The sequence below is a fragment of the Anguilla anguilla genome, chromosome 9 (assembly GCF_013347855.1).
Source record: "Anguilla anguilla isolate fAngAng1 chromosome 9, fAngAng1.pri, whole genome shotgun sequence".
Lineage (NCBI taxonomy): Eukaryota > Metazoa > Chordata > Actinopteri > Anguilliformes > Anguillidae > Anguilla > Anguilla anguilla.
Genome location: NC_049209.1, coordinates 17,504,392 through 17,527,446, shown reverse-complemented (window position 1 = coordinate 17,527,446; position 23,055 = coordinate 17,504,392). Strand labels below are relative to the sequence as shown.

The following is a 23,055-nucleotide window of genomic DNA, read 5'->3' as shown; positions in this document are numbered from 1 at the left end:
GGGGCAATTACTTTTTCAAATGGGTGATTGATAACTTTTTTTCATTAGCTTAAATGAAATTATTTTGAAAGGGTGTTTTGTGTTTAATCAGGTTCCATTTGTCTTACATTACATTTCATCTAAGGATCAAAGTCATTCAGTGTGACAAATATGCAGTAATAGAGGAAATCAAGAAGGCATTGCATAGGCCTGAGCAAAGTTAAAACATGCAGGAGTTTAAACACCAGGACATCAAAAATATTTGGTCAGACATTATGAAGAAATTCTGCTTTTTGAAATTGATAAGCTTCAGCAAATGCGGAAGCCTAAACCAACTTAAATTCCAATCTATAAAACAGAATATTAAGCATGTATCACTGGGGATTATATTAATTGGCAATGATTTTTTAAAATACACAAGAATCTCAAAGAAACAACTGAAAAAGCAGATATTTTATTTTATTTATGGAAATCATTCTGGATTGCTGTCATGATAAAACATAACATTTTTTAACAACACTGTAAAAAAAATTTAAATCAGGAAATTATAAAACAACTTCAGTTTCTTTTTAAAGTACAGTAAGTTTAACTGTTGCATACAGAAGTTGACCTAACTTAGAGTTTTACTTAAGAGTGGGCATTAGCTGAACTTCTGTCTTCCAAAGGTTGAGTTTACTTTAAAAGTTGCCTTATAATTAGTGTCCTGACTTAAAAATTTGTACAATGGATGGGTCTCACCAGACCACTCGCCTTCCCCACAGATTCAGTTCAATCAGCCGTTTGCCAAGACTCAATCTAATCACAATATGTTTTCTAATTAACAAAATAAGTGTTGAATATTTTACACTGAATTTGATGGTGACTGGAATCAGCAATGCATCTTGTGTAGCAGACTATGTAACACATGTTTAACATCAACACAGCTGAGGACAAAACGGTGGTTAAACTGAATCAAGGCCTTCATCCTTCATTACAATCACTGATTTCATTATAGTTAAGCTATCATCTGCTCCATGGAAGAGAAGAGTTCTACATGTGAAAGTGGACGTATGAATTTAGAGAAGTAACAACAAGAGGTACACAGCACAGCCTCGTTCCCTACATAGAACTCTCCCATAACGGCCAGTCATGCAACAGCGCATTAAAGACAGGGAAATATACAACACAACTTTGCTTCACAGGAGAATTAAACTGTATTTTTAATAGTAATGTCACATTTTTAGTGCCTTTGTGGTAATCGATGAAAGACTTAATTCCTCAAAGCTATGAGGAGTAAGTTTGTCATCATCTTTTACCCCACATTACCCAACAAAAAAAAAAAAAAACAACAAAAAAGAAAAGACATGGTCAAAAAGTCCAGAACAGGAGCAAATAACATTTAATTAATTTTACCAGGCCACACAATATTCCTTCTAAAGCAGACCAAATTCTAATTTCAACAAGCCAGTGACCTTAGAATTATGCACTGAACATAGCATGAAGACGTTCCACTTGATTGAGATGTCATAAAGAAGGGCAGACATCAACAATCTGCATTCCTTACATTACACAGACCGAGTGAGAGAGGTCCAAACAAGAAAATGGCTAGAGTTCAGAAGAGAAAAGACAAGTTTTATCTGTGATATTGACAGAAAAAGAGGTGTATCAGTCACACTGGCTTTCTACAGGGAATGAAAACCACAAAACCACAATCAATGCATTTGTGGGTCACACAATATGTTGTTGGACAAATTCATTTTGCCCAAATTAGAATCCTTTAACATTTTTCAGTTGGGCCAAATAATTGATTAGTTAATTTGTAAAATCAGGGTGATAAGTTACAAAAATAGACACATTTTAGTTTGTTACAATAAAATATTTCCAGCGTTGTTACAAGGGCTTTCTGACCACTGTATATAGTATATTTTAAATGTATTTGATAATTTTGTGACAACAGCATCATCATGTGGACATCAGTGTAATTGCAGATTGTTTTCTTCAATACGTACATAAATAATATTTTAATTATATAAGATCATTTACAGCAGCAGTCTCAAATTCAGTGCCATGGAGGGCTGTGTGTATGCTGGTTTTTATTCCAGCCTCAGATCTTGATTATATAATTAGTTCAATTATTTGCTGGATTAGGGATGCAGGTTTGAACATAAAGGTGACCCGACGTCTATGGTGACCCGCATTGTCTAAATAAAAACTTTATTAAGTTTTATTAAGTAAAAGCTTATATTCAGTTCTTCAATGCAGTTAAATGCATATGGCTGAATGAGTAATTGGACTCAATTAAGGCAGCATTAATTGGTTGGAATGAAAACCTGCATACACACGGCCCTCCATGGCAACGAGTTTGAGACCACTGATTTACAGGATGGTGTAGGAACCTTCCATTCTACACCCCTTATGTTTATAGTAATACTGTACAACACAATAACTATAACCATATCAAAAAACTGTCCTGGTTCAGAAAACCCTTGCTTATTGTTTTTTTTTTGTTGTTTCTTTTTTTTTTACAATGAAATGTTGATCTTCATTGCTACTCAAATTAAAATATACATATGACAGAAAACAACTGTTAATCAAATATAATAAATCTTGGATCAATTAATTGACCTCTGCATAATCCACCTTAACTATAAGTCACTGTAGTAATACTACATGTATGTGATTAAGCAATTTATGAAAATGGGAACCCAAAAAACCCAAGCAGACAGCCACCTTTGAATATTTTATGGAATTTATTATAACTAAGCTAATCTGGGAACATACAAAAATAAAACAAATTACCAGATGAAACAAACTGTTTTAACTTTTTATTATTCAGGTAGTCTGCATTTGACACTAAATTTCACATGAAGTGAAATAAAATATAAATACAATAAAACAACAAAAATGTTGAAAGAATGATTCTGTGTTACCAGTGACAGGAATTTATTTTTGAGCCATCTTGTATGGGGGACAGAACAAAGACTCCAGCTCATGCGTGGGAGTCAACCGGCCGCAGTCCTGTCTTGCAGAGATAAAGGAGTCCCACCAACTTCCTCTTAGCAAATAACAGGGCCAAGCTTAAATCTGAGGAGAAACGTACCCAATATATTACAATCACTTGGATGGAATTTAATAGCAGATGGAATTTAACATGTTTAATAATAATTCAACATGTTGAATTTCATGCTGCAGGCCAAAACTTTCAACAATAACAGATCATTACATATGGACAAAACGATGCACAATAATTTAAGACCATTGGAGCCAGCAGCCTCTTTGTTAGTTCATATCAAATTATTCACTGCAAATAATTTCATATACAGAGCCCTGACGTTTTTTCTTGATTGGGCTCTGTACTCAGATTTGCAATCAAACAATGCACATGCGGTTAATACTGCAAATTATTTTTTATTAAAAGGGAATTTTAATATATTTTGATTCCACCAAGTAGAAATAACAGCACTTTTCATACATAGCACCCTATTTCAGGGCCCTATAATGCTTGGGACAAATGGCACCACAGGTGTTTCTGATTAGGCAGATGTGTTCAATTGCTTCCTTAGTGCAGGTATAAGAGACATTTCAGTATCTAGTCTTGATTCTAGGCATTTGATTCCCTTTGGAGTCTGGTATTGACGTCTGTCCACATAAGGACCAGAGTTGTGCCAATTAAAGTCAAGGAAGCCATTCTGAGGCTGAGAAATATGAAAAAAGTCAGATACATTACTGAGACATTGCCATTACAGAGCTCACCAGTGCTATCTTTCTTCTTAATGATGTCCTAAACAGTTGATTTTGGTAAGTCTAAGGTTTAGCCTATGTCTCTGTGTGTTGTTTTCATGTTTCTCAACCTCATATTGGCTTCCTTGAATTTTATTGGCATAACTCTTGTCCTTTTCCTGATAAATGCCGATAATGGAACTCCAAAGGCAATCAAATAACGGACTAGATACTGAAAGCTCTCATACTTATAAAGCTCACTTAAAAAAAACAACGGAACACGCCTGACTAAATCAGAAACACCCGCGAAGCAATTTGTCCCAAACGACGGTGCCCTGAAATGTATAAAATGTGCTCTCATTTCCACATGGTGACCACGGCTACACATTCACTATACAACCTCAAAACCTCCTCAGAACCTATATCATAACAGCAGCAAAATTGGCAATGGGAAGGTCTAACAATTACGAGAGTGCGATTCCAAAATGGGGAAGAGAGGAAAAAAACAGGGTTGAACAGTAGGTTAAAGGAAGAAGCATCCATAGCACTGAAGCCTATATTTCCAGAGTTTCTTCATTTAGGAAAGACAGCAAAAATTGTACCAGAGTAGGGCTGTGAGATAAAACTTGCTTTTTTTTGTTTGTTTGTTCTATTTTTATATATATATTTATATATAAATATATATTTAGAATGTTCACCTATTCCTTTACGTTTCCCTCCCAATGATTCTACCAGTTGGCAGCAAAGAAACCAAAATGCCCAAGCTAAATACTGACCAAGGTAAAGAACATTACCAAACTGTACTTCTACTTACATCATCAATGTCCTCATCGTCATCCCCAATGTCATCAAACTGAATTTCATCATCATCTCCAGGTCCGAAGGTATCCGTCTCATTAATTTTAGCTGAGAGGGGAATGATGAGGAGAGAAAGTAAGCAAAAACAGAGAGACCAACAGTTTCACAGAAATCAAGTCATGAACCTACAATCCCTTACAGAACTGAGAAAGGCATTATACATGTTTTGCTAAATAAACAGTACATAACCCAGTGCTACAAAGTTATGGGCAAAATAGTGTATTCTGGGCAATGTGGGGCAGGTGAACCTTGGGAATCTGAACAGCAGCTAGCAAGACGTGGGGCCATTTTACCTGTACCCATCTATGGCTACTGTGCACTGTGGCTTTCCTGACATTTCATTTTCGCTCCAGGTGAAAAACTCACCGTGCTCAGGAAGCTCTCCGTAGGCTTTCAGGCTCCTGGCCTCATCTGCATTATACTTCAGAATGACATCAGCTTTGTTGTCCTGGGGGGAGGGGTAGCCAAAGTAAGCAAATAAGGAAAGAACAATCAAAAAAATAGCTATAGCTTGCTTGATAACTTACCCTGCCTTGATTCAGGCAACGAGCTTGACAAACAATGTTAAATTAAGCTAAATAATTAAAAGGCTACTACTGATCTGCAGTATTACTTTAACTGTTCATTACTTTGCTAGTACCATACAACAATAGCAACTTTTCCTATCGGTGTAAAGACAACACTATTACTTTACTGCCATTTCAGCAAGTGTCATCTTTGTTAATTTGTTCGACAAGTTTCTCAAACCACCAGAAGGCATCATGGACAGCAAGTTATAACTGACAGCAGGGCAAGGCTGTCATGTAATGAGAAGTATCCAGACAGCTATCATTTACATACAAGTAATGTAAAGCAGGTTTAAAGGTGTAAATGCAATTTTATATTAATGTACTGCCTTCAGTAAAAAATAAAAATTCAGTAAAAAATCCAAATACAGAGTCTAAAGTACTGCCAGTGGAAGTCCACGTACCTGATAATCTCTCAGTCCCACCAATATGATATCGGACGTGTTTATCCAAACCTTTGAGAGAGAAATAATGATATAGATGAAGATACAAAACGAAAATATCTGATTATGGAGAGTGTGCACTGTTTGAATTGCAGGAGATTTTTTTCTTTTTACTTGAGAAAAAATAATGTCCAAATAAGTTAAACAAAAAAATGAATATGTGTTCACAAGGAGACAGTCACTTAAGAGTTTCAGTATTTTTTAGAATAATCATTCTGCCACCTCAATGATCTGTTGAGTAGCACCAGACTCACGATGATGTATTTGTTCTTCAAACTGATCACAAACTGATAATGTGGTTAACTGGAGTAGTTACCAAGAAAAAATTTCCAAGCCACAAATCCCAGTCAACCAAATCACCAGGCCCAGTTAGAACACAACTAGACTGCATTCAATTTTATACGTCTTTACTTCAAAAACACTGTTCATTCTTACACTTAAAAAATTAGATGTCAAAAACAACTATCAACAGCTTATCACCAAACCTCAGGTGACAACTGGCGCATTAACAAGGCAGCAGATTTTTTGAGCCAACACTTTTTTTTTTGGCATTAGAATACAGTCTCACATCAGCTAGCAGAAAGACCATGGACACAGAGAGCGGCACTTGCATACAATACACCAACAATTTGTTCAGGACATGTTGAGTCAGCATTTGGTCTAGAACAGTCTAGACAGGTCAGTGTAAAGGAGCCTCTCTGTCCTTCGGTGCCACTGTGCCAGGCCACAGCACTGCGATAGTAAGAGGTTCTGCTTGGAGGATGGGCAGGGGGACAGGGACAGGCGGTAGGGAGGTATAATACCCTGGGGGAGGCTGAAATGTTATCAAACAACAGAAGAGAAACTTTCGCAGCAAACAAAGCAACTAAGGAGCATCTCAAAATGCCAAATGGTTGAATCCACTCCAGTTGAAGAGCAATCCAAACGGCTCACAATAAGTACAGCCCACTGTACTGCTCTTTTATTGTGATGCATTTATCCCACTGGCATTTTGAAACACTCCAAATAAATAGTTTTGTTCACTGCAAAGGTTGCTCTCCTGTTGTTTTATTATATTTCATGGAGCCCTGCTGAGCACCTATGATTCCCCACTTATCCGAAAGGACATCTGAATTTCATTCAGGCGAGTACCTTTTTCCGCAGCTTCCCCCGGATGTGGCAGAGACGTTTAACACCGTCAAAGCACATGGCCTCCAGCCGTCCATTGCCCAACATCTTGATCACCTGGGCGTACTCTGCAAGTCATATGTTAATTATTTAAAGGTCATCATTAACACATCCAGCTATACACGCAAATCATGTCTATAGATCCAGTTAAATGAAAGGCATTAACATTTGTCCATAAACGTTAAGCAAAGGAGGGGGGAGGATAGGAGTCTACACTTACCCTGGCCGTCCTCCTTGAACACCAGCTCTCTCTTTTCAGACTCATTCTCATTCTTACCACGTCGACGGTTCTTACCTCCCTTACCTTGACAGGGATAAAGAGGAGACCAAATAAGATTATCAAATCACACATACTTCTAACTATTATTACGCTAACATTATACGACATTATACATGAACAATCTCAAGAAAACTAATGTTGTATTATGATGCACCTGCACTGTAAGGGAAAAGTTAGCAAACTGATGAGTGTTAAAAAAAAAAGGCTGAAGTGAAGTTTGATTGACTTTACAGTTATAAAAAACGTTATCAGACATTAATTTTAAAGTGCAGAGCGACGTGAATCATTTAAGGTAATTTGGTGTGAAACTGCCCCTTTACTGTCTGCAAACCAGCATGATGGCTACCACTATTGCGCAGTTGTACTCGGTACGGCAGGTAATGACGACCATCTCAGTCCTTCTTTGGACCACTCAACATTTATTACCTCTCCAACTAACTATCCCAGACCTGAATAGCAGAATAACCTAATAAAGAGCGGAATGGCTTGATCTGGGCCTAATTTTATTGCGAACAGTAACCTCATCCGATAGCCAGCGTTACTTTTCTCTTGTAAATACAGTTTATTTCAACCAGCTATCGTTAGCGAAAGAAAGCAAAATCGTACACAAGCCAGCTTTCCACCACAGTTGTGCCTCAATCGTTAACAACCTAAGGGTACACAAACCCACATATCACCAAGAAAATATATAGCCCACTTGCCAGCTAATTCGATACTCTTCACTGCCCTCGACTAATCACGTTCTCTGAATCATGCTCGCCACTAGCTAGCTAGCTACTAGCGTTTATTACATTTACGGCCGGCAACTAGCGTAGACTAAGTATAGATCGGCGAGTTTCCGCTCCTCATACCTTTATTCTTGGGCATGTTCGCTGGTGAGAACAAACACTTGATCTAAACCCGTACTGTGTCTACGTTCTTGATATGTTCCGAAGAGTTAAGTGGTGGGTCGCTATAAAATTGTCACGATGTCCGCAGCAGGCCTCTTTCCACGGTCCTTTTGGCGAAGTGTTTCCTTCCTTGTTGCGCTTGCGCAGAATCAACTCATACATTAGAAAAAACTTTATTTATAATGGTGTGTTCTGAGCATAGGTTCGGAGGGTTACAGCCTTCAGTCACTGCTCTGGTGAAGCAATGGGATTTGCAGGTATTTTAGAAAGCACACATATTTGCTCATGTGTGGCTAGCTCGATAGTGCTCATGATGTGTATTTAGCAGATCATTTAAAAATATTCCACATGGAGAGGCCATACCGTTTTAGTGGGTGAGCTGTTTTCAAACTAAAGGATGGGAGACCTGCATTTTTTTGTATACACCTAAATTAGACATTGAGAGGAATCCACATCAATTGTTGTCATTTTGTCTGCAGTGGTGGCACTGAAATCCCACAAACTATTTGTAGGTTATAACTACACAGTGATCTGAAACTCCACTGATTTAGACATTAGAGGAGAATAAATTCCCCTCTCACTGGGACAAGCTGATTTGGTCCTATAGTAGGAGTGCATATAGAGTCCCACAGACTGCCGTACTAACAATAGCCAGCCATCATCAAGGTGGATTCAGTCCTGAAAATGCATTATGCAAATGAAGCTGAAGACGATGTTTGCCTACACAATATCCTGACAGACCCCGATTAATTGCGACATATGGGGATGGATGCTCCTAAAAAGAAAACACTCGACAGCTAAAATCTAAATCTGTGGCCCTTACAGAATAATATTTTTACTATGCAATAATTATGGGAATAGGTATTGTGGGAGTGTCTACTGGATAGTGCAGACCCTTAACTTTTTTAGTCTGTTATGCGATTTTTGTAAGTTGTAATGTTGGATACCTAATAAAATATCTATGTCTACAAACTACCAGAGTAGCCTGGGATTCAAACTTTTATTTGATTTCATAGGTAATGACACAAAATGAAAATAGTCTGGTGTGTGGAATAAAGGAGGTTTTATTTATTTTGTCTAAGTCTGGACTGGGGAATTCTAAAATGCAACTTCTCATAAAGAATATGGGAAGAGTTGATTTCTTATTTGATTGATCGTGCTGGCAGGTATGTCATCCACCAAGTCACGGCTTGGCGGGCCATGCTCTATACCTAAACAGCACCGACGGTTTGACACTTTTCAAGGTTTCCTAACTTGCAGCTCTATTGGAGTCATTTTGCAAAAACATTACATAAATTGATCAAAATGATGCAGCATGCAGGCAAGATAAATAATAGTCAATTTGACTGTTCATGGCCATTTAAGTAAGTGTTTATAACTTTATGTTCTTTATTTCAAATATTGATATTCAAATTATATCATCTGTCACAGAAGTATCCTAGTCCCATGGGACCTAACAAATCTGATCCACAAACAGATTCTAACCCTTCTTTACAACACTTTGAAGACTGATAATAGGCTTCAGTACTAATGTATTTTTTATATATTGGAAACACTCCACACTTCTTACAATGTGATAATCTATTCCAATTTTAGCAGACTGCTGAGTGAGGGACAGGGAGGAGCACAGAGAATCTGGAGGTGAAAAAGGGGAAATTAACTCATCATTTCTTTTGTCAAGGTCCAGATCAAATTCAATTCCTTAAATGGGACATCTTAGGGAAAACCCCAGTCCATGCATATTTTTCTCAAACACAAAATCTATTAAATGTAGAAGAAAATATCACTTAGATTCAATGTACAAAATACAAATTAGTAATGTTTCGTAACGGATGGGCATAGGCTACCAATTCTGGCCTTTATTTAACATCTTGAACCTGGTTGCTACCGGAAGTTCTTGCCTTGATCAACAGCTTCACATTCGCGTTTTCCCCATTCTGTTCTGTGGATCTTTCGTGCTCACAGAACAGTTTTTCCGAAATAACAATATTAATATACTGTTAAATTACATAGCCTACACTGAAAACGAATTAACGAAGCAAAAACCACGATGGAAAGCCAACTAGCTGTAAATAAATATCAAACGTAGCCTTTCCGTGAATGGAGAGTAGCCTACAGAAAGGTCGTTGTTTTGCTGTCTAGCCGAGTCTGCGAGAGAATGATGGATGCGTCCACCGTCTTAAAGATGTTTTCCTTTGCGAGGTCCTGATGGACCACATTCGGTATGCAAACTGGGTATCGTTATCTTTCGTTCGGAAAATATACAATTGGATTGAAATCCCCACCAGAAGTCATTTGCAGAACTGTTTTGCTATTGGCTACTGTTAACTGGGAATTGGATCACAACTACAAAGTGCTACCTTGTTAGATGCCTTCCAACATTTACCAGATCTTCGCAACGACGTCTACCAGGAGGGGAGATGTGGTGAAGGTAGGCCATAATGCAATTAATTACACTGATATTTCAAAATCTTTTGTGGATGTGATACGAGTCAAGGTGGCGCAAACTGGCACCAAACTACCGCACAACTGGGGGTGTGGAGCTGACACAGTGGCGGATTACTAATTTAGTAGAGTGTCGCTATTAAAGGGTAAAGGTCTCCATATATGACCAAACAGTCTTTCAGACTTAATTCGTCGATGATACAAGACCAGTCTTGCTGGTCTACTGTAGTTGAAGGGGCTTATATATGTTTCATTCACTCAGTTGGAATCCAGTATTTTTCTTGAAACCTTAAAAAAAGTTATTTTTTCTTTTGAATAGTTGCTTGATTAGTGGTTTAACCAATACATGTTTCATTATTACTATTTGATCAGCCTGGACTTTTATAGAGGGCATATGGAGGACAGACTTATTTTAAAGCCCAAACAACAGTGGGGCATCTACCAATGTCCTTTGGAAGTTCTTGGCTGTGTGCACAGCTAATGTTACTTATCTGCACTTGTTAATAACCATTCTAGATCTAGAGTCTATTGTGCACGACTCGCTAACTGTGACCAGGAGTCTGCAGCAATGGGAGACATGGTTTCATCGTGCTGGGGTTGATGGCTCGAGTTTCTTGGGTAAGCACTCTATCAGCACGCAAATGCTTACCAGTGAACTTCATATAGCTTTCCTAAGCAGCTGCAAAAGGCACAGTTCCCTTTCGTCTGATATCTCATTGCAATGTTATTCACATAAAATATCTTCTAGATGTAACTTTTGCAATTAATTATTTTCAAGACAATAAAAAACGGAGGTGAGTGGGTGGGGTTGAGGACGGAGGAGGAGACTTCTTTGTAAACACAGGACCACAGCAAGGCAAAAAATCTTCCATAGTATGCATTTAAGGCTAATGACTTAATTGTATTATTACTACATTTTACATATACAAACTCACCTTATTTCGTGCTTTTCTCACAGACACAGACTACACCAGTCCTAGAAGTTTTGGAAGTGTTGCTTGGTCAAGACTATTGGGAAAATGGCTTTGGTCAAAGAAGAGTCTCAGGAATATGAATTGAACCAAATTTTGTTAAACCAACAAAAATGGGAATTGAAACCAATTGGCAAAGTCAAACAGGAGGCTCACAAGCCTGTGCCCCTGGATGAGGGTGACTTTGAAGATGGTTTCCATCTAAAGATAATTACGTTGCAGGAAGCGAAAAAGGAGGAGGTGGGTGATTGGGACCCTGATGCCTTTGAAACTTCTGTGGAATTAAATACAAACGCTCGTGATGTTAATCAAGGACTCAGTTCGGAAGGGAGACTGAATGAGTCTTGTGACAATGGGCCAAGTTCCCTGGCAGCTGGGGAAAATCTTGCTCATTCACCCATTCCCACAGGAGAAAACCCATACCAGTGTTCGCAGTATGGGGAAAGTGTCTTCAAATATGATTCCCTGAAAACTCACACAACACAGGGAGACTGTGTAAAGCTGAATGGAAAGAAATATTGTTGCTCACACTGTGGGAAGACCTTTGGCACCTTAATACATTTTATTGTGCACCAGCAAATTCACAGAGGAGATGGGAGAGAGCGGCCATTTCATTGCTCTCAGTGTGGAAAAAGTTTCTACCGGGAGAAGGGTCTGAAGACACATCAACAGAGACACAAAGGAGAGAGACCATACCGTTGCTCTAAATGTGGGAAGTTGTTCAATGTTAAGTCACTTTTGTTGAGTCATCAGCGTAGTCACACAAGAGAGAGACTATACCACTGCTCCAAGTGTGCTCGAAGTTTTGCTTCTAAAACAAATTTTGAAAGACACATGCAAATGTACTTAAAGGAGATACTGTATAGTTGTTCACAGTGTAAAAAAAACTTCTCAACAGAATGCAGCTTGAACAGACACAAGAAAACACATATCAGGAAGGAAACTAACAGTTATGTTAAACAATTAGCAACAAAAGAAAAAATATACAGTTGTTCCCACTGTTCCAGGACATTTACAGTATTGACACATTACATTGTTCACCAGCAAATTCACAGAGGCGAGGGGACTGGAGAAAGACCATTTTGCTGTAAGCAGTGTGGGAAAAGATTCTACAGGGAGCATGGACTGAAATTGCATGAGGAAAGTCACAGGAATGAGAAGATACAATGTTGTTCTGAGTGTGGGAAGTCTTTCAGAACAGAATCGGTTCTGATTAGTCACAAATGTGCTTGCATAAAGAAAAGACATTACTGCTCCAAATGTGGGAGAAGTTTTTCCTTAAAAAGTACTTTTGAAAGTCACATGCAGATGCACTCTGGACAGAAAAAATACAATGTCTCTCCAAGTGTGAAAAGCCAGCCAGCAGAGCACTCTCACAGCAGACACAAGGAAACACACACCGGAAAGGTACAAGTTCTCGGTTTTCAACAAGCAGCTCCAAAAACTAAGTCATACAGCTGTTCCCATTGTGGCAGAACCTTTACCACACTAACAAATTATATTGTGCACCAGCAAATTCACAGAGGTGAAGGAAGAGAAGAGAGGCCATTTTGCTGCTCTCAATGTGGGAAACGCTTCTACAGAGAAGACAGTCTGAAAAAACACCACCAGATTCACACTGGAGGGAGATCACACCAATGCTCTCAATGTGGGAAGTCATTTCGAACAAAGTCAGTTCTGCTGAGCCATCAGAATATACATGAAAGGCAAAAACTAGACCATCACCTCACGCATGGTGGGGGATTTGCCTCAGAAAGCTATTCTGATCAGCATATCCATATGCAGTCCAGTGAGAGATTACACAATTGCTCCTGGTGCAGGGAAATGTTTCCCACAGAATATTTTCTCAAAAGACACAAGCAGTCACACTGCAAGAAAAGATCTCTTTCGTATTTTAAACAAACGCAGACAAAAAAATATTGTTGTTCCAACTGTGGTAAGGTATTTACAACATTAACTAATTTTGTTGTACACCAGCAAATCCACAGAACACAGGGGAGAGCGGAGAGACCAGTTTATTTCTCCCAGAGTGGGAAATGTTTCTACAGAGAGAACGGTCTGAAGTCACACCAGCAAACTCTCACTGGAGAAAGTTCCCCTGAAAATGACAGAAGTTTAAATACCAAAACACATTTTGGCAAACGGACGAATGAGGGATTAAGATCATACCATTGTTCATACTGTGAGAAGACTTTTACAACCAGCTCAGTTCTAAAACAACACCAGCAAATTCACATCAGGGAAGGAACTGGATGTGATGAACATCTTCAAAATGCCACTAGAGAAACCTCCTTAGGTGACAGCTGCTTAGCAAATGATAATTCTGCATCAACAAAAAACTCAGGAGGAGGGAAGATAGTATTGGGTGAGAATGGAAAGAGAGAGAGACAGAACACCATCCATTTTGAAACTCTACCTAAATTTGGAGTGGATGACTGCAGCATTGAGCACAGGGTTCATTTAGAGCGTTTCAGTGACTTGCAGAATACAGAAACCCGTGATGACACGTCAGAGAGACCTCATATTGGATTTGATGTCATACCTCTGTTTTATCCTGAGGTCTGCCATACAGTGGAAAGCACCAGATCCACCTCAGCGGTTAAAACTGGAGCTGTCGAGGCTGGAGAAATGTTGAATGTAAGTATAGTTGTTATGTTTCACTCATGATATCTGTCTGCAGTTTGTATAATTCATGTTTGAATGCTACACAGACCATGTTTTTTAACATGTAATTAAGCAATTCAATATCAAAGACTGTAAGTAGTCCAATATGTCCTCACATTTAGCTAAACCATTATTATGCAATAGTGTCACCATGAAAAAGTACCTATAACTTATTTGTTCAAGCTGTTGACCTTTCTCTGATGCAAAATGGACAAAGTCCAAAGGCTATCAAGACCAAAAATGCTAGTTGTCATTAGTCCAGTTACTTTCTATAATGCTCTGTGTGTATGCATTTCCTAACTTTTTCACTAGGCCTAGAATAATTGTTGTGATATAGCTGCCCTATTATCTCACCCTGTCTTCTTCATGTTGGACAGATACACAACACAGGGACCAGTTTTGAAAGTAGGGAGAGGCCGAGGAACTCTGTGGAAATAACTTCTGTCCCAAGCAATGAAGAAACATTGGAATGTGATTTGAAACCAGAAGTAAAACATTGTAAATGGAGAACAGTATCGGTGAATGAAATGAGGCAGGAGAACAATGAATACGTGCAACTGAAAGACAGTCATGTAGCGGAGGATCGCCAGTCACTACAAGACACACAGGAGGAAATGAAAAAGGAAGAGGGCGAGGACAAACAAGGCTTTGCTGTCAAAACAGAATTTTCTGCCCCAGAATTAAATGAGAATATTGTCTATTTTAACCAACACACCCAGAACCATTCTTATGGAACCAGTCATATGGAGAACTTCACCACACAAGGTGTTACATTCCATCAGAACAATCAAACAGAAGAAACGTACCCTTGTTTTCCATGGGCAAACAACATAGAGAAGGACCTGGAAGCACACCTGCAAAGTTCTACAGGGAGAAAAAGCTCTTTTCAACAAATCCCTTCCGGAAACAAAATGTACTGTTGTTCCCACTGCGGGAAGAGGTTTAATACATCAGTGAAATACGTTGTTCATCTGCAGATTCATAGACGAGACGGGAAAGAAGAAAGGCCATTCAGCTGTCCCCAGTGTGGGAAGAGTTTCTACAGAGAGGAGGGTCTGAAAACACACCAGCAGAGTCACACAGGAGAACGAGCAGGTGGAGGTCCTCAGACCGGGAGGCTTGCTGGAACATCAGGTCTGACCGGCCACCAGCAGAATGACACAGCTGAGAAACTGCAACGCTGCCCCCAGGGTGACCAAAGCTTTACCTGTCAGAGGCCATTTTGGGCGCACCAACAACTTCACGCTGACAAAAGCTTTAACTCGTACTGTGGGGAGATGTTAACTGACTCTGGTCTGAAACAACGGCAGGAAATGAACACTGGTGTGACGAATGGCTTCATCCCCAGTGCCTCGAATGGACAGCCCTTAGGAGAGATGCTCACAGGACACACCCTGAATGGCTCTACTCTTAGACCTAGAGCCTCAGAGTATCCTGTGTGTACAGAGTCCTTTTCAGGTGCCACAAATGCAAACGTGCAGATGGTGAGTGAGATTTCTCCACCCCTTTAATGCCACTAATCAACAAAAAAGCATGTAATATTGCTGATCTCAAAGTAGATTGAAGTAGTAGATTTTTACCTAGATTGAGGTAAAAAAAAAAAAAGGTTAGATAATGGCCCGAGCTAACTAGCCATAAAACTAACAATATGCCTTTCAAAAAATGTTTTCAGAGGTGATACAGATCAAAGCAAACTCAGTTCTTAACAAAAAATGATAGAAAATTCAGTAAATAATTTCCACTGTCATCCTATCGAATGAGTGAGGGTTGATGAAATGACATTGAAAATTAACCTCTAAGATTGAACCAAGTTGCCCTTAAGGCTTAATGCTTGAAAATGAATGCTATTCATTCACTTTCTCACCTCAGTAAATATCTTTTGACCCAGAATGGGCAGTTCTTAGGAGTTTTGGTGTGCAGATTTGAGTCCATCGTGTTTTTTTATTAAAGCACGCTAAGGTTGGAAGTTATACTTATTGATATGATTTTAACTTCAGCCTCTGAGTGACTAATTTATACATTGGATATTTTTGACATTTGCTTTACTAATTTGGGGACTTCAAAGGTATTTTAAAGCATAAACTTTGCTGGATGTTCCTCATCTGTAGACTTCCGTTTATTTTTAAATGAGGGCTTGCAAAGCCTTTTTGATGGACTAAGGAAATCTTGAAAAAGTATGCTGTGTAGAGATGTCATTGTCATGTCAAGAGATAAGAAAATGAATAGCATGCATTTTTGGGTGAACTATTGCTTTAAGGTTCCTGCATTTCCATGGTTACTGTCACTTGCATGTATTTCCAAGTGCAGATGGTCTGTGTTGAAAAAAGGCTATTGCTAGAATATGCAATATTTTTTGCCTTTCAAGTATTACAAATGACTGAACTGAACAAAGTGCTTATCCAAATGCAATGTGATTTATTACCCTGCATTAGCTAATGTTGTAACTAGCTACTTACAAAAATGTTTAATTTTTTATTATTTAAAAAATACTAGGTAAATATTATGAACAGTTCTCTCACTTGTTACTCCCTTTTCCCCTTATTTGACAGATTCGCAACACAAAGAGTATGTTTGAGAGTGAAGAGAAACCTATAAGATCTGTAAAAATGCCACCACAAGAATGTATCTTGGCACCAAAGATGGAACACCATTGTGACTGGGAATTAGAATCAAAGGATCAAATGAAAGAGGAGGATAATGGACACATTCCTATTGCTGATTGTATGGAAGATATCCCCCTACTGAAAATAATTACTTTGGATGAAGTGAAAATGGAGGATGGGGGTGAAAGTTTAATTCTTCAGTCATCTACAGACTTAAATAGCACCCCTAATTATGTCAATCTCAGAACTCCGACAGTGGACAGATATAATGGCTCCTTCCCCTGTGCCACAACTTCAACTGCAGAAAGCGTAGCTCCACATAGGCCAGTGTACACGATGCTCCAACACTTGCATTGTGGGAAAAGCTTAATTGCAGAGGATAACCTCAGAATACACCAGCAAACTCACATGAGCGAGAGCTGCCAGTTTCAGCAAATCCCTTCAGTTGATAAGTCATATTCATGTGCACGCTGTGGGAAGAGCTTCGCGACTTTAACAAATTATTTTGTGCACCTGCAAATTCACAGAGGAGAGAGACCATTTAGTTGCTCTCAATGTGGTAAAAGCTATTACAAGGAGGAGAGTCTGAAAACACACCAGCAAAATCACATTGGAGGGAAACACTGATGTAGTATTCTAATAGACTATAATTATGGGCTGTATGATTGTTACTGTTATTGGCTGTAGATTTTATTACATCAATGTTGTCCTGTCCAGTGGGTTTGCTTTTAGGGCCTGGAAATAAGTGGGGTTGTGATTAACTAAAGCATTTGTGTTACTGGGTAAACCCTAAACATTTTCTCTATAAATTAATTTTCACTGCATTCATTACAATTACTTTGCAAACACTCTTATACGTGTAGTACAAACATTTACATTTCAGACTTTGGACAGAGCGATGTACACATTCTGGGATTTGTTTTTAAAGCTTTGACAGTTGTATATTCATGGTTTAATGTTTTGACACATTTGATGATTGTAAATTTACATGTGTTCTGAGTAAGTTTTTAAGGCATTGACAGTTGCACACTCATAGAAGCATTTAAGTACCCTACTCAAGGGTACAACGGTAGTGCCTCAGCTGGGAGCCATACCCACATCATGGCTACAAGACTGCTTCTCTACCCTTTACACCACACACTATATATATATAAATTATAATGAATGGAACTGGTTAAAGTGTTCATTTTTACTTTTCCCATCATTTCAAATCTGTATGGCTTGATAAAATATATAGGGGAGATCATGTGTTAATTTGCATATATTGTTCTTTTTCAACTTTAAAGTATTTGTACATTGTGGGCTTGTGTCACTCATTTTATAAATATCACTAATGAAATGAATGTAGTACATGGCTGCTCCAGCACATGCCAAGGACAATTCAAGTTGTATAATGGACAGCTTATGCACAGCAAAGGGCTAGGAGGCCTGAAGCTTGCCTGTTTGCTGCCAATGTTTTGGGGAAACATCCCCAGCCCGAAGTGAAATTCACAGGCCGTGTTCCCTCGACGGATACGCGTCATGATATTTGTGAATTTTAGCCACAGTACTGAATGAAATGGTTAACCAAGGCCACAGATCATTCTTTTTAACTTACACAAAATATAAAAATTATAGGAATATATGTACAGCAATAAATATAGGAAATAAAGATCCTTTTAAGACATTCCAACACTGGAATAACAGTGCAGTTATGTTGAGAACTTAGAAATCTGTCACAACTCCTGTGATAGTGTAAGGCGATGGTGTTCCACAAAACAATAAAAACAGAAAATTTTAATAGAGTAACAAAGATGCTGGGAAAAGATTCTTCAGAGTGCATATGCAAAATAATGTCAAAAACATGTACTGTATAGCATTCTTTTATTTATAGAAATTTTTTCACTAAGATTACAAAAAGATAGCTGAAAGAGCTTGCCTAGACATCATAAATACATAACCAGAAACATTTCCAGTGCTCATAACATTTGAAGATAGAGAGATATAGAGAGATAAACAGGTCACTAGAGCATAAGTGCATGTTACCCCACCTCTACATTACATTTTAACTCCAGGACCTGAGAAAACAGTCTCACCCTGCCACCAAATACTTAAAATTACACAAACTAAAATGAAACCAAACTCTTCCCAAACCCTAGGCCGTACATATCACCCTGACAAGCCATGCGCAAGGAAGTAGAAAATCTGATTCCATTCACATAAAAAAATACATCTGCGCTTTTAATCATCTCTTATAAACTGCACTGAATAGGTCATTTTTTTTTACCTGCATTAATTACATCCCTCATACTCCCATATATCCCTTATTTTAATTTGTAAAGAGGAAGAAAATCAGATACAGCAGGAGACCTCGGACTGATCTCATGGATTTCCCATCCAGTAGTCCACAGTGAAGAGCAGCAGAGGATCATGGGAGAGGAAGAGGCAGCAACTGCATGGTTTGTCTGGTTACAGTTCAACGGCACTTTTCCCAGGCAGTCTGATTATAAACTGAACCAGAACCAAACTAAACGAACACGTCTAGAATCCATTAGGTTTTCCTTCCTCCGTATGAATGTGCTTTTTACTGTAGCGGAGGATACATTCAGTGAGAGGGGGTATATAGCAAAATGACTAATGAAAGCAGATTATTTTCAAGCTTTGGGAGTAGCTACCTACAACTAGTTTGGTGTTGTATGAGGTTTAACAATATCTTGGACAAGCTGCTAGATATAAGGATTCTGAAAAGATTTCTTCAAAAATTATTTCTTCATCCCTCCCGAGATTTTATATTCCATGACAGATTTAGTGGTCACTAAATTCTGTACTTTCTGTGCTTTTAAAATGCTAAAATGTATTTTGCCACATGTAGGCTCCCTGATATCACACAATACCCCTCCCATGTGTTACCATTAACAAATGTGGAAAAAAATGTGAGATTGGGGAAAAAAGAAAAGTAATGGCATGATTTTTTTTTTTTTTGCTGAAACACTACACATTGCTTATATACTAATTGAGGATTCAAAAGGTACTACAATCCTGGTTTGCACAGCTGAAGCATGAGCTGTCGGTACAGTTCGAAGCTACAGGCCACATACAGGCCTGAGCAGCACTGCACCGTTTCCAAGGAAGGCCAATCCTTCGAGCTGGCATGGTATTCTTCCGCTCACTCCTCTGGTCAGTTCAGTCGCTGTGGTCTGTCTGAGGAAGCTGCACAAGCTGCAGGCCTCCAGTGCAATAACACAGGCTCAGCTGGTGTATAACAGAGCAAAGAAAAACAGGAAATGGCTGCATGCCATTTGTAAGACATGTGCATCGTCCTTGGTTGTGGAGGATGTCACAGCAATGGGATAGGCCTGGAAATACAACTGGCTGTTCAAAATGGAGTAAATAAAGATAAAATGGAATAAAACAAAATGCTTAAAAAGTGGTACAGAGGCATTTATAACTCAACACTTTTTCTTCAATTGTAAAAATAGGTGAAAGAAAAAATGTATGGGAAATGGAATGGGCAGTGGATCTGAGAATGTGATGTCACACTTTCCTAAAGCATTTGTTTAGGCGCACTACTACCACACCAGACGAGCCCTGTTCAGCAAAGGATCTGAAGAGACCAACAGTGCCCCCTGGTGGAAGACAACTGTGCCAATAACGTCTATGAACAGCACTAATGCTGAGCCTAACTGAGCCCTAATGCAAGAAAGAATATTACACAGTTATAGTGTGAAAAGTTTCTCTTGCTCAATTTGAAGGAATGATTTGTGCTCGTTGCAGGAATCACATCATCAGCCACCGTAAATCAGTGCTGTGGGCACATTTTTTATTATTTGTTGACTCAGGGAAATATCTAACTCCTGAAAACTATGTCATTGAATGCATAATAAAGCCATCATTTGGAAAGCTCCAACAAACCTCAACCATTCTGAAGTATGATTGCCCACAGTTACAGCATTAACTGGAAGAGGTCTGTCTCTGACTAGGAGGAGATTGCCTTTGTGGAGTGGATGGGCACAAGGCACCATGCAGCATCTCAAAAGGGTACGTCATCAGACAGCACATCCCCAAGATCAACACAATCAATTAGAGCTAAAGATATTTTCTTTAAATACCAGCCTATATTGAAATCCTTTATTTTATTCATTATACTCATACCCTTGCAAGTAAATGTATCTAATTAGTATAAAAAATATATACAGTGATTAGGTTTCCAATGAAAAAGAAAGCCTTAAAGGTTGTTCTTTGATTGGAGACGGCGATGATTATACATGCAAAATTTTGTCGATTCTCTCGTTCGAAGGGAATTCGTTTTTTTGTTTTTTTCCCCCCGTTTCCTGTGCGCCTATTTGGTGTTGAAGCCCCTGCTAGTGCCGGGTGGGAGCCCCTGTTGGGTATGACTGCGGCTCCCAGGGCGTGTCCTGGCCTGTGCCGGCGCGCTCGCGAGCGAGGCGTGTCCCAGCAACGCGCGGCGAAGGGAGGGGGGGGAGGGGTCACAGGGCGGTGGAGGTGAGCTTCTTCATCACCCTGCGCTGAGCGAGCGTGGAGCAGCCCACGGGGTCCAGCATCGGGGCCACGTTCCGGTTCAGGGCGGAGTACGTGGCAGCCATCGCGCCCTGCGACGAAGGAGAGAGAGAGCCCTCGGTCAGCGGAGCGGCGGCGCTTCACAGAGGCCGCGCTTCAGCTCCATGGCAACGGAACTCTCGCACAGCTTTCACCCCACGGTGACACATTACTCAGTCTCCACAAAGGCCTCGGACACAGTCACTCAGTGCACAGGCTGTTTCTGCCACCAATTACTAACGCATTAAAACGGGGAAACAAGTCGCCCGAAATGTACACAGACCTGCAGAACTACTGAGGCTGGAGTGACGACAGCAGGTGGTGGTGAGCACCCTGTATTTGGCTGAACAAGAATGCCGCTACTTCGCCGTTATACGAGGCAGAACATGAAACTCGCGGCGCTCATAAGCTTGAACGCGCACGTACATCGTGTGAAACAGATGACTTCTGAATCCCTTCGCATCTTCGTCAATTCTAATTTCAAAAGATCGCCTGACTGCTGGAAGTGTGTGTCATACATAGGCAATGAATCACAGTTAGCAGGAGAGCAGATGACGGGTGCTAACTGCCAACTATGACTCATCGCCTATGTATGGCTATAGCTGCTTGCGCTCAGCATGGCAACTCAGGTTTTTTAGAAGACAGAGGCACTCTCCAATCTCTCCAATCTACCGCTCAGAAAATGGAAGACAAACATACCTCTGCATGTTCCTTTTTTATGAAAAACACCAACTACTTCAGTGGTACTGAAATTCCACTCCAAACAGATTAAACAAACTATAGTAACAACGATTCATTTAATTTGTATAGACTGCAATGAAGCCAAATCACAATAGATACACTTCTCCAACTTATTTCATCAGTTAAGACCATCTATTGGAGCTCCCTATTAAATAGCTGTAGACTAGTTTGAATCAACCATGCAGCCATTTAACCGACCTGATTCCACTTTGACTGACTTGATTCTATTAGGAAATGGCCACTGTCGGTTAAACTCCCAAATTCCAAATTTAAATTCTCCATCATTGAAAATGATGTCCCTGTGCACAAGCTGTCTGGCTCGTGTCTGCATAGTAGATGACGTAACACTGGTGATACCTTGACCAAGTGGGGAGCATCTGGCCTGTTGAGCTGATACTTGGGCAGCTGGTCTTTGTGGACGATCCAGGGATGTCGGAGGACCTGGGCAGCAGTCAGCCTCTGGTGAGGGTCCACGTGCAGCATCTTCGACACCAGGTCCTGGGATCGAAGACACAACACATCACTTTCTCTGGCAACTCATTTATCTCCTTCAGCTCTTTTTACTCCTTACTCAGACGCAGATTCAAAACAGGTGGCAAAAACATGCGTTACATTCGCAGTTAGCAACATACAGTAATAGTACAGGAAACATACTGTATTTGCCGGGATTTTGAACCTTAATTATATTTGCAGGTGTCTGAAGTTAAACCACCTGTGCAGATAAGGCAGTGGCCTTTCATGCCCCGTGTTTAACGAGGCAGCAGCTGCATGGAGTGTTCAAAGATAAATGAGCCTGCAGGATCGTCATGGCAACAAGCGTGGCGTACCTTGGCCTCGGCCGAGACGGTGTTCCAGTAGCCGCCTGTCAGGGCGAACTTTCCGCTGCCGACCCGGGCCAGGATCTCCTCCGGGGTGTCGTCGGGCCCGTTGGCGAAGGGAGTGAACCTGCAGGGGTCGAGGTGACATCGTAAGGGCGAGGCACCGTGAAGACCCAACAAACCAGCGTTTAAAGACTGTGGTGCACCAAGAATAAATGGCACAGGACACCCTACCCTGTCAGCATGGTGTACAGCAGCACTCCCAGGCTCCAGATGTCACAGGCTGCGTCATATCCCTGCTTCTTTAACACCTGCAGACAGAAATCAGAGATCATAAAACAGTGACACACCTGTGCACACATCCACAGCCACAGGGAGACCTTAGCAAACATGAA

The 23,055-nt window shown here is 39.9% G+C and overlaps 3 protein-coding genes across 5 annotated transcripts in view; 1 reads left to right on the top strand and 2 right to left on the bottom strand.

The window, feature by feature from the left end:
• Positions 1-420: 420 nt before the first annotated feature.
• Positions 421-8,030, bottom strand: eif1axb (eukaryotic translation initiation factor 1A X-linked b). The gene is made up of 7 exons (XM_035434426.1): positions 7,844-8,030; positions 6,933-7,016; positions 6,677-6,780; positions 5,507-5,557; positions 4,903-4,984; positions 4,493-4,584; positions 421-3,042 (listed from the first exon to the last, which is right to left on the bottom strand). The coding sequence occupies exons 1-7, from the start codon at positions 7,857-7,859 to the stop codon at positions 3,037-3,039; spliced, it is 435 nt and encodes a 144-aa protein (XP_035290317.1). The 5' UTR covers positions 7,860-8,030; the 3' UTR covers positions 421-3,036.
• A 1,743-nt stretch (positions 8,031-9,773) lies between these two features.
• Positions 9,774-17,864, top strand: LOC118235567 (zinc finger protein 850-like). The gene is made up of 5 exons (XM_035433023.1): positions 9,774-10,313; positions 10,844-10,945; positions 11,286-13,935; positions 14,340-15,446; positions 16,512-17,864. Exons 3-5 carry the CDS (start codon positions 11,347-11,349, stop codon positions 17,190-17,192), a joined length of 4,377 nt encoding a protein of 1,458 aa, XP_035288914.1. The 5' UTR covers positions 9,774-10,313; positions 10,844-10,945; positions 11,286-11,346; the 3' UTR covers positions 17,193-17,864.
• Positions 17,865-18,411: 547 nt separating this feature from the next.
• LOC118235568 (ribosomal protein S6 kinase alpha-3) overlaps positions 18,412-23,055 on the bottom strand; it is a 32,277-nt gene continuing 27,633 nt past the window's right edge. For all 3 annotated transcript variants that reach the window (XM_035433024.1, XM_035433026.1, XM_035433027.1), the window contains 4 exons: positions 22,895-22,971; positions 22,670-22,787; positions 22,200-22,340; positions 18,412-21,154 (listed from right to left, as the gene is read on the bottom strand). In XM_035433024.1, coding sequence (XP_035288915.1) covers positions 21,032-21,154; positions 22,200-22,340; positions 22,670-22,787; positions 22,895-22,971 — 459 coding nt within the window. In that variant the 3' untranslated portion in view covers positions 18,412-21,031. The remainder of the gene's footprint in view (positions 21,155-22,199; positions 22,341-22,669; positions 22,788-22,894; positions 22,972-23,055) is intronic.

Excerpts from the sequence above, each read along its gene's own strand:
- eif1axb (XM_035434426.1), bottom strand. Across the intron at positions 4,985-5,506 it reads TGGGACTGAGAGATTATCAG|GACAACAAAGCTGATGTCAT; the intron begins GTACGTGGACTT and ends CCCTCCCCCCAG. Across the intron at positions 4,585-4,902 it reads CGGAGAGCTTCCTGAGCACG|CTAAAATTAATGAGACGGAT; the intron begins GTGAGTTTTTCA and ends TTCCCCTCTCAG.
- LOC118235567 (XM_035433023.1), top strand. The coding sequence starts at position 11,347 with ATGGCTTTGGTCAAAGAAGAGTCTCAGGAATATGAATTGAACCAAATT. Across the intron at positions 13,936-14,339 it reads AGGCTGGAGAAATGTTGAAT|ATACACAACACAGGGACCAG; the intron begins GTAAGTATAGTT and ends CATGTTGGACAG. Across the intron at positions 15,447-16,511 it reads CAAATGCAAACGTGCAGATG|ATTCGCAACACAAAGAGTAT; the intron begins GTGAGTGAGATT and ends CTTATTTGACAG.